The 19,121-nt window shown below is 39.7% G+C and overlaps 1 protein-coding gene across 1 annotated transcript in view; it reads left to right on the forward strand.

Annotated features, from left to right (window-relative positions):
* Positions 1-19,121, forward strand: part of CCDC175 (coiled-coil domain containing 175) — a 73,468-nt gene that overhangs the window by 15,110 nt on the left and 39,237 nt on the right. Inside the window, exons 7-8 of the mRNA XM_057318558.1 lie at positions 529-638; positions 6,678-6,759. Coding sequence (XP_057174541.1) covers positions 529-638; positions 6,678-6,759 — 192 coding nt within the window. The remainder of the gene's footprint in view (positions 1-528; positions 639-6,677; positions 6,760-19,121) is intronic.

The following is a 19,121-nucleotide window of genomic DNA, read 5'->3' on the forward strand; positions in this document are numbered from 1 at the left end:
TTCCAATATGAATTTTCTCCGTTCATATTCATTCTTTTAAGTCATGCTGACATTTTATCACAGTACCCAAGTGTTGCATTTCTGAAATACTGATTAAATATTAAGAAAAATTCTCTTCAATATAAGCATATTTCTCAAAGTAATTTGTTTTTACTTTTTTTGTAATCCTCATTCTAATATCCTAGAATATTTTGAAGATGATTATGAAAACATAGATTTGTTTAGTTTTTTTTTAAAGGTAGTCGAAATGAATTCATATCTTGAAAGTTTTTATAGTTTTCACATTCTTGCTTCCGTATTTCGTTGTGCTCGCTCCAAAATGTCGGGTCTTTTTCCCGATGATTTCAGGATTATTTCTGCCTAGGTTTGTTTTATGAAGAAACCATTTTAATGATTGTTTTTTATTTTAGCTAAAGGATACCCCCCAAGGTAAAAGTTTAGTGGGTAATACATGAATGTTTAGTGAATCAAACACTGTCGTGAATCATTTGGTGACAATTGAATGCCATTTTATTGAATTTTCAATAGGTTCTTAGTGATCACAATTTAGAGATAGCACGACTACAAGAATCAATAAGACATTGGGAACAAGATCTCGAAGAAACGAAGAACTCCTGTAAGGTACTGGAGGATAAAATGTAAGTTTGATACCTGATTTTTACTGAAGCATTTCTAGATGTTTCTTTCATTAAAAAAAAAAAAAAAAGATCTTTACTATTAGATGAAAACTATATTCTCTTAATTTATTAAAATTTGTGATAGCTTTATAAAACCACCTCTTCATTTGGAAATCAACCAGTCTTTCAGATGATCAAGACAAAAAAATTGAGAATGATACAGTCACTTTAGGAAAAGGGAGGGACTCTTTGGAATGAATTATTCTCATTTCAGTTCCTGATTCCCTACAGACAAATATGCCCCCAGGGGAAGGCATTCGTGGGACCTCCTATAAGGCTCACCTGCCTTTGCTATGACAGTTGTTGTTCTTAGTCAAGGGGAACTTACAGAACTTAGAAAATACAAGGAAGTTTCAGGGCAAAAACTTTTACCCACAGAACAGGAACCATAAACTTGAGGAGATCTACCCACCCCAAGGCAAACAGTCTCTGCTTCCTTGTGGGGTTCGTGTTTCATTCTGTCTTTATCTGCATACAACGTTCTGTCCTTGGTGAGCCCATGGCTAAGCATGGCCCCTCCAAACCCTCTGAGTTTACCTGTTGCAGATCCATCTATCTTTGGAGATTGACCCACAGACTTCTTCCAGAATTCCCAGATTTCTCATCAGGAGGTGTTTGGCCCAGCTCTGACAAGGAAGGTGGGGTCTTACTAGCACCCATATGGCTTCCACGCCTACCCCCAGGTTCTGCTCACAGTTTAAAAGACAAATTTTGGACTTGAGTAGATTCCCCAAAAGGCGAGTAACTTCACAAGTGGAATCTTGTTATAATATGGCTTATTCCTACATAGGATCAAATGTAATTAAAATTATATTTTCTAAAAAAGCAATAGCACAATACAGTGCTATTCTCCTAACATCTGGCCAGAAGATAAGCAATAATCTTTGTACTCAGTGCCAGGTGAATAAGTATAAAAGCTCAAGTAATACTACAATTAAAACTCAGAACAAAAAAAAATCTCTTTGAAAGTGATTTAATAGTTTCAGTTCATAAATATTTTAAAGAAAAACTAGCAGATAATCATGGAGGAAGATACAGATTAGCTCTTAAGTTATTTCTAGGAGTTATTGAAAACCTTGCTACACTGATGAAGTTTTATTTATAAACAGTCTTCATGTTCGGTAATTTGTTTTAAATATATTCAAGAAAGAAATGGGGATTCATCTATTTTTTAAAAGATTTTATTTGAGAGAGAGAGCGCGCGCACGAGCAGGGGGAGCAGCAGAGGGAGAGGGAGAAACAGACTCCCGCTGAGCAGGGAGCCTGATGTGGGGCTGGATCCCAGGACTCATGACCTGATGCTGATGTGAGCCAAAGGCAGACACTCAACTGACCGAGCCACCCAGCCACCCCTCACTGATTTATTTTTAATGGCACATCATTTTTTTTTTCAGTCCCAGCTTTTCAAGAGTTTTCATTCATATGGAATCTCCCTGAGGAAAAGTACACTTGATTAATTTGGTGATTGAAGTTTTAGGTTACCCTCCTCGTTATTAATAAAACTGTACTTTTTCCTCTTTAGTACCAAGCAAATTAAAAGAAAACTCTTACATTCTTTTTATTTTCTCCTTCAGTTCATTTTCTGTATCTATGGAGGTGGGAAAAGGCACCTAAATCTTGGTTGGTAGATTTGAAGAGTCAAACAGTGCTGTTTTATAATAGTCTATAAGATTCTTTAAGAGTAAATTATGCAAGAAACTAAACTAATTATTTGCACAAATTCATCTTCCTATTAATCTATGAGCTTTAATTTCCCCCCCATGAAATCTTTAATTTGCAAGCTTGTCACTTTTTTTGAGGTCCACATATTGAGGAGAAACAAAAGTCACTCAACTGTCTGTATGTGGACAGTTGGGAGTACCCCAGATGCTCCGCAATCCACAGGAGGCATCGAGAGTCTAAACCTTGTTCATCACTCACACAATAAAGGCGAATCCAGTGCCTCCCTTTCTAAATGGGTGTGGTCTCTCTTTGCCATTCAGCTGGTTTTCCGCACAGCCGCAGTGGGAGATTGGAAGCTCAGTATTGTTTTTTTTTTTTTTTTTTTTTTTTTGCCTTTACAACTTCTTTTTTTTTTTTTTAATGATTTTTTATTATATTATGTTAGTCACCATACAGTACATCCCCGGTTTCCGATGTAAGGCTCGATGATTCATTAGTTGTGTATAACACCCAGTGCACCATGCAATACGTGCCCTCCTTACTACCCATCACCGGTCTATCCCATTCCCCCACCCCCCTCCCCTCTGAGGCCCTCAGTTTGTTTCTCATAGTCCATAGTCTCTCATGTTTCATTCCCCCTTCTGATTACCCCCCTTTCTTTATCCCTTTCTTCCCCTACCGATCATCCTAGTTCTTAAGTTCCATAGATGAGAGAAATCATATGATAGTTGTCTTTCTCTGCTTGACTTATTTCACTTAGAATAATCTCCTCCAGTGCCATCCATGTTGCAGCAAATGTTGAGAACTCGTTCTTTCTGATAGCTGAGTAATATTCCATTGTATATATGGACCACAACTTCTTAATCCAGTCATCTGTTGAAGGGCATCTCGGCTCCTTCCACGATTTAGCTATTGTGGACATTGCTGCTATGAACATTGGGGTGCATATGGCCCTTCTCTTCACTACGTCTGTATCTTTGGGGTAAATACCCAGTAGTGCAATGGCTGGATCATAGGGTAGCTCAATTTTTAACTTTTTAAGGGACCTCCACACTGTTTTCCAGAGTGGCTGTACCAACTTGCATTCCCACCAACAGTGTAGGAGGGATCCCCTTTCTCCACATCCTCTCCAACAATTGTTGTTTCTTGCCTTGTCTATTTTTGCCATTCTAACTGGCGTAAGGTGGTATCTCAGTGTGGTTTTGATTTGAATTTCCTTGATGGCTAATGATTTTGAACATTTTTTCATGTGTCTGTTAGCCATTTGTATGTCTTCATTGGAAAAGTGTCTGTTCATATCTTCTGCCCATTTTTTGATTTGTTTATTTGTTTCTCGTGTATTGAGTTTGAGAAGTTCTTTGTAGATCTTGGATACCAGTCCTTTATCTGTAGTGTCATTTGCAAATATATTCTCCCATTCCGTGGGCTGCCTCTTAGTTTTTCTGACTGTTTCCTTGGCTGTGCAGAAACTTTTAATCTTGATGAAGTCCCATAAATTCATTTTATCTTTTGTTTCTCTTGCCTTTGGGGATGTGTCATGAAAAAGGTTGCTTTGGCCGATGTCGTAGAGGTTGCTGCCTATGTTCTCCTCTAGAATTTTGATGGATTCCTGTCTCACATCGAGGTCTTTCATCCATTTGGAGTTTATTTTTGTGTATGGTGTGAGATAGTGGTCAAGTTTCATTCTCTTGCATGTAGCTGTCCAATTTTCCCAGCACCATTTATTGAAGAGACGGTCTTTTTCCCACCGGATGTTTTTTCCTGCTTTATCAAATATTAGTTGCCCAAAGAGCCGAGGGTCCATTTCTGGGCTCTCTATTCTGTTCCATTGGTCTGTGTGCCTGTTTTTGTGCCAGTACCATGCTGTCTTTGTGATCACAGCTTTGTAGTACAGCTCGAAATCCGGCATTGTGATGCCCCCAGCTTTGTTTTTCCTTTTCAACAGTTCCTTGGAGATTCGGGGCCTTTTCTGTTTCCATATAAATTTAAGGACTGTTTGTTCCAGTTCTTTGAAAAATGTCCTTGGTATTTTGATGGGGATAGCATTGAAAGTGTAGATTGCTCTGGGTAGCATGGACATTTTAACTATGTTAATTCTTCCGATCCATGAGCATGGAATATCTTTCCATCTTTTTATGTCTTCCTCAATGTCTTTCAAGAGTGATTTATCGTTTCTAGAATATAGGTCCTTTACGTCTCAGGTTAAGTTAATTCCAAGGTAACGTATGGTTTTTGGTGCTATTGTAAATGGGATGGATTCCCTAATTTCTCTTTCTTCGTTCTCATTATTCGTGTATAGAAATGCAACTGATTTCTGAGCATTGATTTTGTATCCTGCCACGTTACTGAATTGCTCTATAACTTCTAATAGTTTGGGAGTGGCTTCTTTTGGGTTTTCCATATAGAGTGTCATGTCATCTGCGAAGAGAGACATTTTGACTTCTTCTTTGCCAATTTGAATACCTTTGATCCCTTTTTGTCGTCTGATTGCTGTTGCAAGGAGGAAGCTCAGTATTGTATATAAATGACACGCAGTCTATGACCCGGAGTGTATACTTGCTCTTGCAGTGCGGGAGGCCCTGAAAAACAGACACGCTTTTTTAAAAGGCTTGAGATGACTTCAGAATTGTCAGATCGCCAATGACTTCCATCCTGCCAAACTTTAATGATCTAGTCTCTTCCTTAAAGTTCTTGAATTCCTAATGGAATGTAGCCCACTTTCACCTTTTTTTTTAATCTTTTTAAGATTTTATTTATTTATTTTAAAGTGAAAGAGAAAGTACAGAGGGAGAGGGAGAAGGAGACTCCCCGCTGAGCAGGGAGCCTGATATGGGGCTCCATCCCAGGACCCCGGGATCATGACCTGAGCTGAAGGCTGATGATGAACCGCTGAGCCACCCAGGTGCCCCACGCTTCCACCTTCCTGAAATACTTTCTTCACGTGGCCTCCCAAACGTCGTATTTTCTTATGTCACTCACCACACTGCTCCTTCTTAGAACCCTTTATTTCTTCTAATGCTACTTTCTGACTCTGAGTTTTGGAGTTCTTGGCCCTTCTCTTGGAGTTCTTGGCCCTTCTCTATTCTCATCTTCCACACATGATTTCATCCAGTCTTATGGCTTTATATACCTCTGTATCCCAGTGACTCCCAAATTTATATATATATCCAGCACTGAGTAGCAAATGCATAGACTCAACAGCTTATTTGACCTCTCCATTTGGAGAATATCTGTTAGATATCTCAAATTTAACATGTCCTACACAGAACTCTTAATTGCCCACCTCATTGAAACAGCTTTTCCCTCCATCTTCCATCTTGCCATTTACCTAGTTGCTCCAGCTGAAGGCCTGGGAGTCATCCACCATTCCTGTTTTCCTTACTACCTAACCCTCACCCAACTAACCAACTAACTTAGCCCTAACCCTACTCAAACGCCAGCCAAATCCCAAGGTATGTCTTGTTGCCTTTATCTTCCGAATATATCCTGAATTCAACTGTTTCTTACTACCTCTGCCACTATAACGTTAGTCTGAGCCACCATTCCCTCTTCTGGACTGTTGCCGTAGCCTTCTGCATGGTCTGTCTTCCGGTACTGTTGTCCTTCTCTACCAAGTAGCCAGAGTCATCTCGACAAGATGTCAATCAGTTCATGTCTCTCCTCTGCTTAAGAAAAACCCTCCCCTGGTTCTCTCTGAACTTCCGCTTTGTCCTCAAGCCCCTACATGATCTAATTTCCATCTACCTCTCCAGCCTTCTCATAATCCTCTCCTCATCAAATATACAAAACTTGTTCCTGCCCCAGAATATTATCATTAGCTGTACCTTCTACCTGACAACGCCTTTCTTCAGATCTTCACCTGTCTGGCCCCTTCTCATCATTCACGTCCTTCACAAGTCATCTGGAGAGGCCTTCCCTTACCACCTGTCTGACGTAGCATCCTCGCTCTCAGATTTCTCTGTCCTTTACCCTATTTTGTGTTCTTTAAAGCACTTAGCACTACCTGAAATTTATTATTATTATTATTATTATTATTATTTTGATAATTTATATTCTGATTACTTCAGAGTGTAATTTCCATGAGGGTAGGGACTTTGCCTGCCCTATATCTCTAGTACGTATAATACCTGCAGAATACAAGGGTTTGATAATTGCTTCTTAATAAATACAGGAAGTATTAATTCATCAAAAGACTAAAATTTTTTGCTTATTTTAATGAACATATCAATAAAGTTGCACAGGAAGATGGGGACTGGAAGTTTCTGGTGTCATAAATAAATGTGGCTTTGCTGGAAAACATGCCCTAATATGAATCTGTTTGGCTTTCTTTGATCATAGACAATTTTTTGTAACTACAAAAGAAAAACTGGAAGATTCATCTGGTATTGAAAAAGGTGAATTCTTGCAGAAGATAAAGCAGGTAGGAGGATGGAAATTATGACTTTTAGATTATAATTCACTTCTAATATTTTAAATATATTTGAGAAATGTGAAATTTTCCCAAAGTAGATTTTTCATGAGTTAATAATAATCATGATCATTCATAGTAATTGATTTAAAGATTTTTATCCTCTCCCAAAGTATTTTAAATATATGAAAGAGCAGATGTTGTCTATGCGAAGATGAATCATTTGTTTGGTAACTTGTCATGTGGTTGTGGTTATTTTCTATTAGAAATATCCAGACCAATGTATATTTTTCATGTGAATTATTTTTTTTAGAAAAATGGAACCTCTTTGCTGTTGTGGGGTACCTGTAAAGTCAAGCAACCCATATTACACTTAATAACGTCATGAAATATTTGAGTCAGATTTAGCCCCTGTGAGAAATCTCTGGACACTTTAAATCTTAGGTTAAAAGAAATATCATAGTACCTAATCGTGGGTGTAAACCAAAATTTATCCACAAGGTAGTCAGTAAAGCATTCATTATGATAGTTGAAAAATTAGGGAGAAGATACAATTAAAGTCCAACAAAAGGGTCTTGGCTAAATAAGTAACAGCTCATAATATGTTATTGTGTGACAAATAGAATATAAAACATTATAGGCAGATCTCTTCCAGAAGAATGATTTGAGCCAATTAAATTCTTTCCATTTTGGTTATGAGTTAATAGCATTAGGGATGGCTTTTCTCCAGGTTAGACCTACTCTGATTCTTTTAGTTGTGAAAATACTGAAAGACAGAAACTAGACAAGGTAGGTTGGTTGGTCGGTTTTTAAAGTTGTCTTTCATTCTCTGGGCAAAGGATTTTTTTCCTTTTTATCTGTTTCCTATTGGAGGAGCTGCTAGGAGGCTTCAGATGATAGCTCTGTAGTTGGTAGCCCCCCAACTGGCTGGAAAACCCGGGACCCCTACCCTGGCATGGCTTACTTGCTTACAGGGGCAAATGCAGAGGGGTTTTCCCTTAATCCATAGCCCTCAGCCAAATTCCACGAGTACAAGTCAGTGACTGCTTCAAAGGCATCGGGGCTCTGACCCATTTAGTATTTCCACTGGACTCTTGGTGGCAGCCAATCCTAATTCTCATGAGGTGTAAGAGGCAAGTTCAGTGAGGACATGAAATTCTAACTTTAATTTTTTATTATAAAATACTACACATACAGAAGAGTTCATACACTAAATGTACAGTCTATGTACATATCTATCTTTTGATGGATGTAATTTATTAATTGTAATGAAGTCCAGTTTATCAATCTTTTCATTTTTGTTTTTTATGTCCTATGTCATGAAGGTACTCTTCTTTCATGATCTCCTAGAGGCTTTATTGTTTGACCTTTCACACTTAGGACTACAAGCCATCTGGAATGTGTGTGTGTACGCTGTGAGGCGGTGGTCAAGATTCATATTTTTCCATAAGATTGTCCATTAATTAGCATCATTTAATGAAAAGTCCGTCTTTGCCTGTTGCTATAGTGTAATGGCATGTTTGTCATAAATCAAGCGTAGATCATAAATGCATCATAAATACGTGTGTAGACCTGTGGACTCTCTATTATGTTCTTGGGACTTGCCTCTCAACATTCAAACCAGACTTTCTTGGGGCGCCTGGGTGACGCAGATGGGCGGGGAGCCTACTTCTCCCTCTCCTACCGCTCCCCCTGCTTGTGCTCTCTGGCTCTGTCTGTCAAATAAATAAATAAAATCTTAAACAAAACCAAACCAAACCAGACTTTCTTTATTAGCAGCTTTAACATAAGCCTCTAGCGTTAGTAGTATAAATCCTTGTTTTTCAAGATTGCTTCTATTCTTGGCCCTTTGAATTTCTATCATTCTGTCAAGTTCTGCCGAAGAACCCTTTTGCATTTTGATTGGGGTTGTGTTATATCTATAGATCAGTTTGGGGAGAATGTTACATTCTTACAATATCGAGGCTTCCATTCCATGAACATAGTGTACCTCATTTACCTTAGGTCTTCTTTGTTCCCTTTGACTTCGTTGTTCAGTTTCACTATGATATGTCCATGTTTTCTTTTTTATTTCTCCTGTGTGGGATTCATTGGGCTTCTTAAATTCATGAATTGCTATATTTTATAAGTTCTGCAAAATTCTTTTTAAAAAATTTTTTGTGTTGTTAGTCACCATACAGTACATCATTAGCTTTTGATGTAGTGTTCCACGTTTCATTGTTTGTGTATAACACCCAGTGCTTCATGAAATACGTGCCCTCCTTAATACCAGCCTAGCCCAATCCCCCATCCCCCTCCCCTCTGAAACCCTCAGTTTGTTTCCCAGAGTCCATAGTCTCTTGTGATTCATTCCCCCTTCTGTTTACTCCCCCTTCATTCATCCCTTCTTTCTCCTACCGATCTCCCTGCTATTCCTTATGTTCCATAAATGAGTGAAACCATATAATTGTCTTTCTCTGCTTGACTTATTTCACCTAGCATAATCTCCTCCAGTCCCGTCCATGTTGCTGCAAATGTTGGGTAATCGTTCTTTCTGATGGCTGAGTAATATTCCATTGTATATATGGACCACATCTTCTTTATCCATTCATCTGTTGAAGAGCATCTCAGCTCCTTCCACAGTTTAGCTATTGTGGACAATGCTGCTATGAACATTGGAGTGCATATGGCCCTTCTCTTCACTACGTGTGTATCTTTGGGGTAAATACCCAGTAGTGCAATTGCTGGGTCATAGGGTAGCTCTATTTTTAACTTTTTAAGGGACCTCCACACTGTTTTCCAAAGTGGCTGTACCAACTTGCATTCCCACCAACAGTGTAAGAGGGATCCCCTTTCTCCACATCCTCTCCAACATTTGTTGTTTCTTGCCTTGTCTATTTTTGCCATTCTAACTGGCGTAAGGTGGTATCTCAGTGTGGTTTTGATTTGAATTTCCCTGATGGCTAATGATGTTGAACATTTTTTCATGTGTCTGTTAGCCATTTGTATGTCTTCATTGGAAAAGTGTCTGTTCATATCTTCCCTTTTTTTGATTTGATTTGTTTGTTTCTTGTGTATTGAGTTTGAGAAGTTCTTTATAGATCTTGGATACCAGCCTTTTATCTGTAGTTTCATTTGCAAATATCTTCTCCCATTCTGTGGGTTGCCTCTTTGTTTTGATGACTGTTTCCTTTGCTGTGCAGAAACTTTTTATCTTGATGAAGCCCAAAAGTTCATTTTTTCTTTTGTTTCTCTTGCCTTTGGAGATGTGTCATGAAAGAAGTTGCTGTGGCTGATGTCGAAGAGGTTATAGCCTATGTTCTCCTCTAGGATTTTGACAGATTTCTGTCTCGCATCGAGGTCTTTCATCCATTTGGAGTTTATCTTTTTGTATGGTGTGAGAGAGTGGTCAAGTTTCATTCTTTTGCATGTAGCTGTCCAATTTTCCCAGCACCATTTATCGAAGAGACTTTTTTTCCACAGGACGTTTCTTCCTGCTTTGTCAAAGATTAGTTGACCATAGAGCCGAGGGTCCATTTCTGGAGTCTCTGTTCTGTTCCATTGGTCTATGTGTCCGTTTTTGTGACAGTACCATGCTGTCTTGGTAATCACAGCTTTGTAGTATAGCTTGAAATCAGGTAACGTGATGCCCCCAGCTTTGTTTTTCTTTTTCAACATTTCCTTGGCGATTCGGGGTCTTTTCTGGTTCCACACAAATTTTAGGATTGTTTGTTGCAGTTCTTTGAAAAATGTCATTGGTATTTTGATTGGGATGGCGTTGAAAGTGTAGATTGCTCGGTACAATAGACATTTTAACTATGTTTAATTTTCCAATCCATGAGCATGGAATGTTTTTCCATCTTTTTGTGTCGTCTTCAGTGTCTTTCATCAGTGTTCTGTAGTTTCTAGAGTATAGATCCTTTACCTCTCTGGTTAAGTTTATTCCGAGATATTTTATGATTTTTGATGCTATTGTAAATGGAATCAATTCCCTAATTTCTCTTTCTTCGGTCTCATTGTTCGTGTACAGAAATGCAACTGATTTCTGAGCATTGATTTTGTATCCTGCCACATTACCGAATTGTTCTATGAGTTCTAGTAATTTGGGGGTGGAGTCTTTTGGGTTTTCCATATAAAGTATCATGTCATCTGTGAAGAGAGTTTGACTTCTTTGCCAATTTGAATACCTTTTATTCTTTTTTGCTGTCTATTTGCTGTTGCAAGTACTTCTAGTCCTATGTTGAACAATAATGGCGAGAGTGGGCATCCTTGTCGTGTTCCTGATCTTAAGGGAAAGGCTTTCAGCTATTCCCCATTGAGAATGATATTCGCTGTAGGCTTTTCATAGATGGTTTTTATGAAATTGAGGAACTTACCCTCTATCTCTACACTCTGAAGGGTTTTAATCAGGAAAGGATGCTGTATTTTGTCAAATGCTTTTTCTTTTTTTTTTTTAAATGATTTTTTATTATGTTAGTCACCATACAGTACATCCCCGGTCTCCGATGTAAAGTTCCATGATTCATTAGTTGCGTATAACACCCGGTGCACCATGCAATACATGCCCTCCTTACTACCCATCACCGGTCTATCCCATTCCCCCACCCCCCTCCCCTCTGAGGCCCTCAGTTTGTTTCTCATAGTCCATAGTCTCTCATATTTCATTCCCCCTTCTGATTACCACCCTTTCTTTATCCCTTTCTTCCCCTACCGATCATCCTAGTTCTTATGTTCCATAGATGAGTGAAATCATATGATATTTGTCTTTCTCTGCTTGACTTATTTTACTTAGCATTATCTCCTCCAGTGCCGTCCATATTGCAGCAAATGTTGAAAACTCGTTCTTTCTGATAGCTGAGTAATATTCCATTGTATATATGGACCATAACTTCTTAATCCAGTCATCTGTTGAAGGGCATCTCGGCTCCTTCCACGATTTAGCTATTGTGGACAATGCTGCTATGAATATTGGAGTGCATATGGCCCTTCTCTTCACTACGTCTGTATCTTTGGGGTAAACACCCAGTAGTGCAATGGCTGGGTCATAGGGTATCTCAATTTTTAACTTTTTAAGGGACCTCCACACTGTTTTCCAGAGTGACTGTACCAACTTGCATTCCCACCAACACTGTAGGAGGGATCCCCTTTCTCCACATCCTCTCCAACAATTGTTGTTTCTTGCCTTGTCTATTTTTGCCATTCTAACTGGCGTAAGGTGGTATCTCAGTGTGGTTTTGATTTGAATTTCCCTGATGGCTAATGATTTTGAACACTTTTTCATGTGTCTGTTACCATTTGTATGTCTTCATTGGAAAAGTGTCTGTTCATATATTCTGCCCATTTTTTGATTTGTTTGTTTCTTGTGTATTGAGTTTGAGAAGTTCTTTGTAGATCTTAGATACCAGTCTTTTATCCATAGTGTCATTTGCAAATATATTCTCCCATTCTGTGGGCTGCCTCTTAGTTTTTTTGACTGTTTCCTTGGCTGTGCAGAAGCTTTTTATCTTGATGAAGTCCCATAAGTTCATTTTATCTTTTGTTTCTCTTGCCTTTGGAGATGTGTCATGAAAAAGGTTGCTTTGGCCGATGTCGTAGAGGTTGCTGCCTATGTTCTCCAAAATCCTCAACAAGATCCTGGCTAATAAAATCCAACAGTACATTAAAAGGATTATCCATCATGACCAAGTGGGATTCATCCCTGGGATGCATGCGTGGTTCAACATTTGCAAATCGATCAGCGTGATACATCATATCAACAAGAAAAGTCTCAGGAACCATATGATCCTCTCAATTGATGCAAAATAAGCATTTGACAAAATACAGCATCCTTTCCTGATTAAAACCCTTCAGATTGTAGGAATAGAGGGTACATTTCTCAATCTCATAAAAGCCATCTATGAAAAGCCTACAGCAAATATTACTCTCAATGGGGAAAAGCTGGAAGCCTTTCCCTTAAGATCAGGAACACGACAAGGATGCCCACTCTCGCCACTATTATTCAACATAGTACTAGAAGTCCTTGCAACAGCAATCAGACAACAAAAAGGGATAAAAGGTATCCAAATCGGCAAGGAAGAAGTCAAACTGTCTCTCTTCGCAGATGACATGATACTCTATATGGAAAACCCAAAAGAAGCCACTCCCAAACTATTAGAAGTTATAGAGCAATTCAGTAATGTGCTGGGATACAAAATCAATGCTCAGAAATCAGTTACATTTCTATACACGAATAATGAGACTGAAGAAAGAGAAATTAGGGAATCCATCCCATTTACAATAGCACCAAAAACCATACGTTACCTTGGAATTAACTTAACCAGAGACGTAAAGGACCTATATTCTAGAAACGATAAATCACTCTTGAAAGACATTGAGGAAGACATAAAAAGATGGAAAAATATTCCATGCTCATGGATCGGAAGAATTAACATAGTTAAAATGTCCATGCTACCTAGAGCAATCTACACTTTCGATGCTATCCCGATCAAAATACCGAGGACATTTTTCAAAGAACTGAAACAAGTAGTCCTTAAATTTGTATGGAACCAGAAAAGGCCCCGAATCTCCAAGGAACTGTTGAAAAGGAAAAACAAAGCTGGGGGCATCATAATGCCGGATTTCGAGCTGTACTACAAAGCTGTGATCACAAAGACAGCATGGTACTGGCACAAAAACAGACACATAGACCAATGGAACAGAATAGAGAACCCAGAAATGGACCCTCAGCTCTTTGGGCAACTAATCTTTGATAAAGCAGGAAAAAACATCCGGTGGAAAAAAGACAGTCTCTTCAATAAATGGTGCTGGGAAAATTGGACAGCTACATGCAAAAGAATGAAACTTGACCACTCTCTCACACCATACACAAAGATAAACTCCAAATGGATGAAAGACCTCAATGTGAGACAGGAATCCATCAAAATCCTAGAGGAGAACATAGGCAGCAACCTCTACGACATCGGCCAAATGCTTTTTCTGCATCAATTGAGAGGATCATATGGTTCTTGACTCTTTTCTTTTTTTTTTTTTTTTAGATTTTATTTATTTATTTGACAGAGATAGAGACAGCCAGTGAGAGAGGGAACACAAGCAGAGGGAGTGGGAGAGGAAGAAGCAGGCTCATAGTGGAGGAGCCTGACGTGGGGCTCGATCCCGTAACGCTGGGATCACGCCCTGAGCTTAACCGCTGTGCCACCCAGGCGCTTCTTGACTCTTTTCTTATTGATATGATCTATCACACTGATCGATTTGCAAATGTTGAACCACCCTTGCATCCCAGGGATGAATTCTACTTGGTCATGATGGATAATCCTTTTAATGTACTGTTGGATCTTATTAGCTAGGATCTTGTTGAGAATTTTGGCATCCATATTCATCGGGGATATCAGTCTGTAATTCTCCTTTTTGATGGGGTCTTTGTCTGGTTTTGGGATCAAGGTAATACTGGCCTCATACAATGAGTTTGGTAGTTTTCCTTCTGTTTCTATTTTTTGGAACAGCTTCAGGAGAATAGGTATTATTTCTTCTTTGAATGTCTGGTAGAATTCCCCGGGAAATCCGTCAGGCCCTGGACTCTTGTTTTTTTGGAAGGTTTTTGATCACTGCTTCAACCTCTTCATGATTAATCGGTCTGTTTAAATAATCAATTTCTTCCTGTTTCCGTCTTGGTAGTTTATAGGTTTCCAGGAAGGTATCCATTTCTTCCAGGTTATTTAATTTATTGGCATAAAGCTGTTGATAATAGTTTCTAATGATTGTTTCTATTTCCTTGGTGTTCGTCGTGATCTCTCCCCTTTCACTCATAATTTTATTAATTTGGGTCCTTTCTCTATTCTTTTGAATAAGTCTGGCCAGTGGCTTACCTATCTTATTTATTCTTTCTAAGAACCAGCTTCTAGTTCTGTTGATCTGCTCTGCTGTGCTCCTGGTTTCTAATTCATTGATCTCTGCTCTAATCTTGATCAACTGCCTTCTCGTGCATGGGTTAGGCCTGTTCTTCTGTTCCAACTCCAGCTTCTTAAGGTGAGAATATAAGGACTGCATTTTAGATTTTTCTGTTCTTTTGAGTGAGGCTTGGATGGCTATGTATTTTCCCCTTAGGACTGCCTTTGCAGTGTCCCATAGGTTTTGGACCGTTGTGTTTTCATTCTCATTGGTTTCCATAAATCGCTTAAGTTCTTCTTTAATTCCCTGGTTTACCCAATCATTCTTAAGCAGGATGGTTCTTAGTTTCCAAGTGTTTGAGTTTCTTCCAAATTGTTCCTTGTGATTGAGTTCCAGTTTCAAAGCATTGTGGTCTGAGAATATGCAGGGAATAATCTCAGCCTTTTGGTATTGGTTGAGACTTGTTTTGTGACCCAGTATATGGTCTATTCTGGAGAAAGTTCCATGTGCATTTGAAAAGAATGAGTATTCTGTTGTTCTGGAGTGTAGTGTTCTGTATATATGTGAGGTCCATCTGGTCCAGTATATCATTCAAAGCTCATTTTTTTTATTGATTATCTGCTTAGATGATCTGTCTATTGCTGAGAGCGGAGTGTTGAGGTCCCCTGCTATTAACATATTATTATCTATATGTCTATTTATTCTGGTTAAGAGTTGGCTAGCTGCTCCCCTGTTGGGGGCATAGATATTTATAATCGTTAGATCCTCTTGTTGGATACACCTTTTAAGAATAATATAGTGTCCTTCTGTATCTCTAACTACAGTCTTTAGCTTAAAATCTAATCTGTCTGATATGAGAATTGCTACCCCACCTTTCTTTTGAGGTCCACTGGCATGAAAAATGGTTCTCCATCCCTTCACTTTCAGTCTTGATGTATCTTTAGGTTCAAGATGAGTCTTTTATAGACCGCAAATGGATGGGTCATGTCTTTTTATCCAATCTGCAACCCTGTGGTGTTTTATGGGAGCATTTAGGCCACTCACATTGAAAGTGATTATTGAGAGAGATGATTTTAATGATTTCATGCTGCCTGTGAAGTCTTTGTTTCTACAGATTGTAAATTCTGTTCTGTATCACTCTTGGGGTCTTTTTACTTTTATAGAACCCCCCCCCTTAATATTTCTTGTAGGGCTGGCTTGATGGTCACATATTCTTTCAGTTTCTGCCGGTCTTGGGAGCTCCTTGTCTCTCCATCAATCCTGAATGACAGCCTTGCTGGATAAAGGATCCTTGGCTGCATGTTCTTCTCAGTTAGAACTCTGAATATGTCTTGCCAGCTTTTTCTGGCTTGCCAGGTCTGTGTAGACAGGTCTGACGTTATTCTGATGTTCCTTCCTCTGTACGTGAGGATTCTCTTCCCCCTGTCCACTTTCAAGATTTTTTCCTTGGATCTAAGATTTGTGAATTGTACTATTATGTGACATGGTATAGGTCTGTTCTCATTGATCTTGGAAGGGGTCCTCTCTGCCTCTTGGACATGAATGCTTGTTTCCTTTGCCAGATTAGGAAAGTTCTCAGCTAGAGTTTGTTCAAATATCTCTTCTAGACCTCTCTCTTTCTCCACCCCCTCAGGGATGCTGATGATTCTGACATTGGAATGTTTCATTGAGTCAGTAACCTCCCATATTCTTATTTCATGAAATTGGAGTTTTTTTAAGCCATGTTCCCTCTTTTTCCTTCTTTTCTATCATCTCATCTTCCAACTCATGAATTCATTCTCTCTCCTTTACCGTGGCTGTCAGAGCATCCAGCTTAGACTGCATTTGATTCATAACATTCTTAATTTCTGCCAGATTCACTCTTATTTCCACCCTTAGAGATCTATATTCTCATTAATATTTTCGTTAATATTTTTTTCAAGCCTACATATCATCTTGACCATTGTTACTCTGAACTCCATTTCTGACAATTTGGTTATATCCATATCTGTTAGTTCTGTGGCAGAGGCCACAGTCTCTGTTTCTTTCCTTTTGGGGGGTTCCTCCTCATCATCATTCTAATGAGGAGAGGTTGTGGGGATGCCCAGAGCCCAGATTATTGACCAGGACCCAGGCAGTGTGCACTTGTTTTATAGGAACCTTAGGGATGTGGGCTTCTTGATTTTTCAGCCTGCCTTCTGGGGGAGGGGCCTGCCACACCGATACTCAGGCAACCCTGTTTGGGTAGAGTCTCCGTGTCCCCTGCGAGGGGGGATGGGGATGGGCCCAATGCGAACCGGTATTTCCGAGCTTTTGTTCTCTGGCGGCTTTCCCTGGAGGTTTTCTGTGACTCTTCTGAGAGAGCAGCAGTGGCCGTATCCTAGCCTCTGTTTCATAACAGAGAGGTCGCAGTCTGCTCTCCACTGAGCTCTCCTGGCCACTTTAACTCTGTTTTTGTTAGTGCTGCTAAAAACCCCGCAGCGTCCGGGTTGTGCACCCCACAGCCAGTGTCCCAGCCCTCACTTCCAGCGCTGTCTCATCTCTGCCCTTTGTGCTTCTAACACCACCAGCCACCCCTGGTTCCCGTGCGCTCCCGAGCTCCCTGTTTCAGTGTGGTTCGCTCTTGCTCCATAGCTCTGGTTTTCAGTCTGGTTTGAGTATGCGCTCCCGAGCTCCCAGTTTCAGTCTGGTTTCCCCGGGGCTACTGATCCGGGAGTCCGGCCTGCTCCCCAGTGCAGGTGGCTACTGCTTCCCGGCGCCCGAGCGCGGCCGCTCCCTCCCCCTTTCGTTTATGTTCCGATATCTGCACGCAGATTCACGGCTCCCCGCTTCGTACCTCAGTACTCAGCGCTGGAGATGTTCGTTTGTAGAGATCCAGATGCATCTTCCTGCATCTCAGGCTGATTTCATGTGTGTTCAGGATGGTCTGGTAGATATCCAGCTCAATTTAGGGGACCAGCTGAAAAAGGGTCCCCCCACTCCTCCACCATCTCTTTTTCCCCTGTTCTAAGTTCTATAAAATTCTTAGTCATTATCTGTTCACATAGTTCATTCTTTTTCCTCTTCTTCTGAGACTCTGATTATATGTCTTTATGTACATTGTGTGCGTACAATTATTTGTACTAACATACATTTCCTCTATGTATTTTATCCTCTCTGCTGTGTTTTCTCCCTTTTGTCGCCCTCTGCTGTATTCTGGGCAGAATGGCCTTATTTCCGCTCTTAATTTTTTTATTGCATTTTTTTAATTGGTAATTTTCAAGTCTGCTTTGTCATTCTTTACTGTTTCTAATTCCTTGCTGTAATTTTCAAGTATTTCTAATATTTCTTCGATTATAGTAAGCACAGTATTTGTATAGTTCAGTGTCTAATTCCGTTCACTATCAGCTGTTTTTATAGATTTGTTTTGCAGACTGTTTTTTCTGCCAGTTTTTGTTCATGCTGCCTTATTTCCTCCTATTCCTGGTAGAAAACTGTACACCAAACAGTGTATTTGGAAAAAAAAATGTAGAAACAATTCAAAGCTTAGGATGATCGTATCTTCCTCAGAAACAAACTTTCATCCATTTCTGTCAGATGGCTGGGGTATCACCCATCCCAAACCAGTTTAATGCACCTGGAGGTCCCCTGGTGATCGAAATCAGGCTGGATCGTGGCTTATTAGCTTCCAACCTACCTTTCTCCAGAGTGTGAAGCTTCTGGGACCCCGGACTAACGTGGTGGAAGGCTTATCATAGTCAACACTTGGATGAGCTCTAAGTGGATTTTTGCCCCTCTCTGTCAAGTAAAAGAAATGACTTCCCGTTTCCAAGTGGTTTCTTCCGTATCAGTAAATGTCTTCAGAGTGAGGGGTTTCAGTGCTAGATTTACTCCGGCTTTGCAGTTTCTTGTAGAATTCTTCATTATCTTGTTAGTTCTTCAGCACTTCTGAGATTTTTTTTCATCCAGCTATTTTAACAATCCTCAGCCAGAAGATTATTTTGAACCACTCAGCCCATTATTCATCCTAAACCTGACTTTCTTACCTCATTTGAAGTAATTCAATAAAGACATCCTAAGTACAAAGTTCTTAAGTACAAAGTTCACTAATGAGTACTATTTTTGTCTTTGAATAGAAATATTTAACAAGAGGCAGCCATAGTATCTCATCAAAGAGGTTTTGAGCCAGAGCTGCTGTTGATGTTTATTTTCTCTTTCTTTCTTTTTTTTTTTTTTTTAAGATTTTATTTATTTACTTGACAGAGAGACAGCCAGCGAGAGAGGGAACACAAGCAGGGGGAGTGGGAGAGGAAGAAGCAGGCTCCCAGCGGATGAGCCCGATGTGGGGCTCGATCCCAGGACTCCGGGATCATGCCCTGAGCCGAAAGCAGACGCCCAATGACTGAGCCACCCGGGCGCCCCTGATGTTTATTTTCTTTTCCCAAACATAAGACATACAGATCATGCTGAAGGATCTGTTTATTAATCCCAGTTCCTCTTTCAATATGAATTATTATTCTGTGGTTTTTCCATCAGTGTTTACTACCTTTCTA

This window comes from Ursus arctos, unplaced genomic scaffold (genome assembly GCF_023065955.2).
Source record: "Ursus arctos isolate Adak ecotype North America unplaced genomic scaffold, UrsArc2.0 scaffold_25, whole genome shotgun sequence".
NCBI lineage: Eukaryota > Metazoa > Chordata > Mammalia > Carnivora > Ursidae > Ursus > Ursus arctos.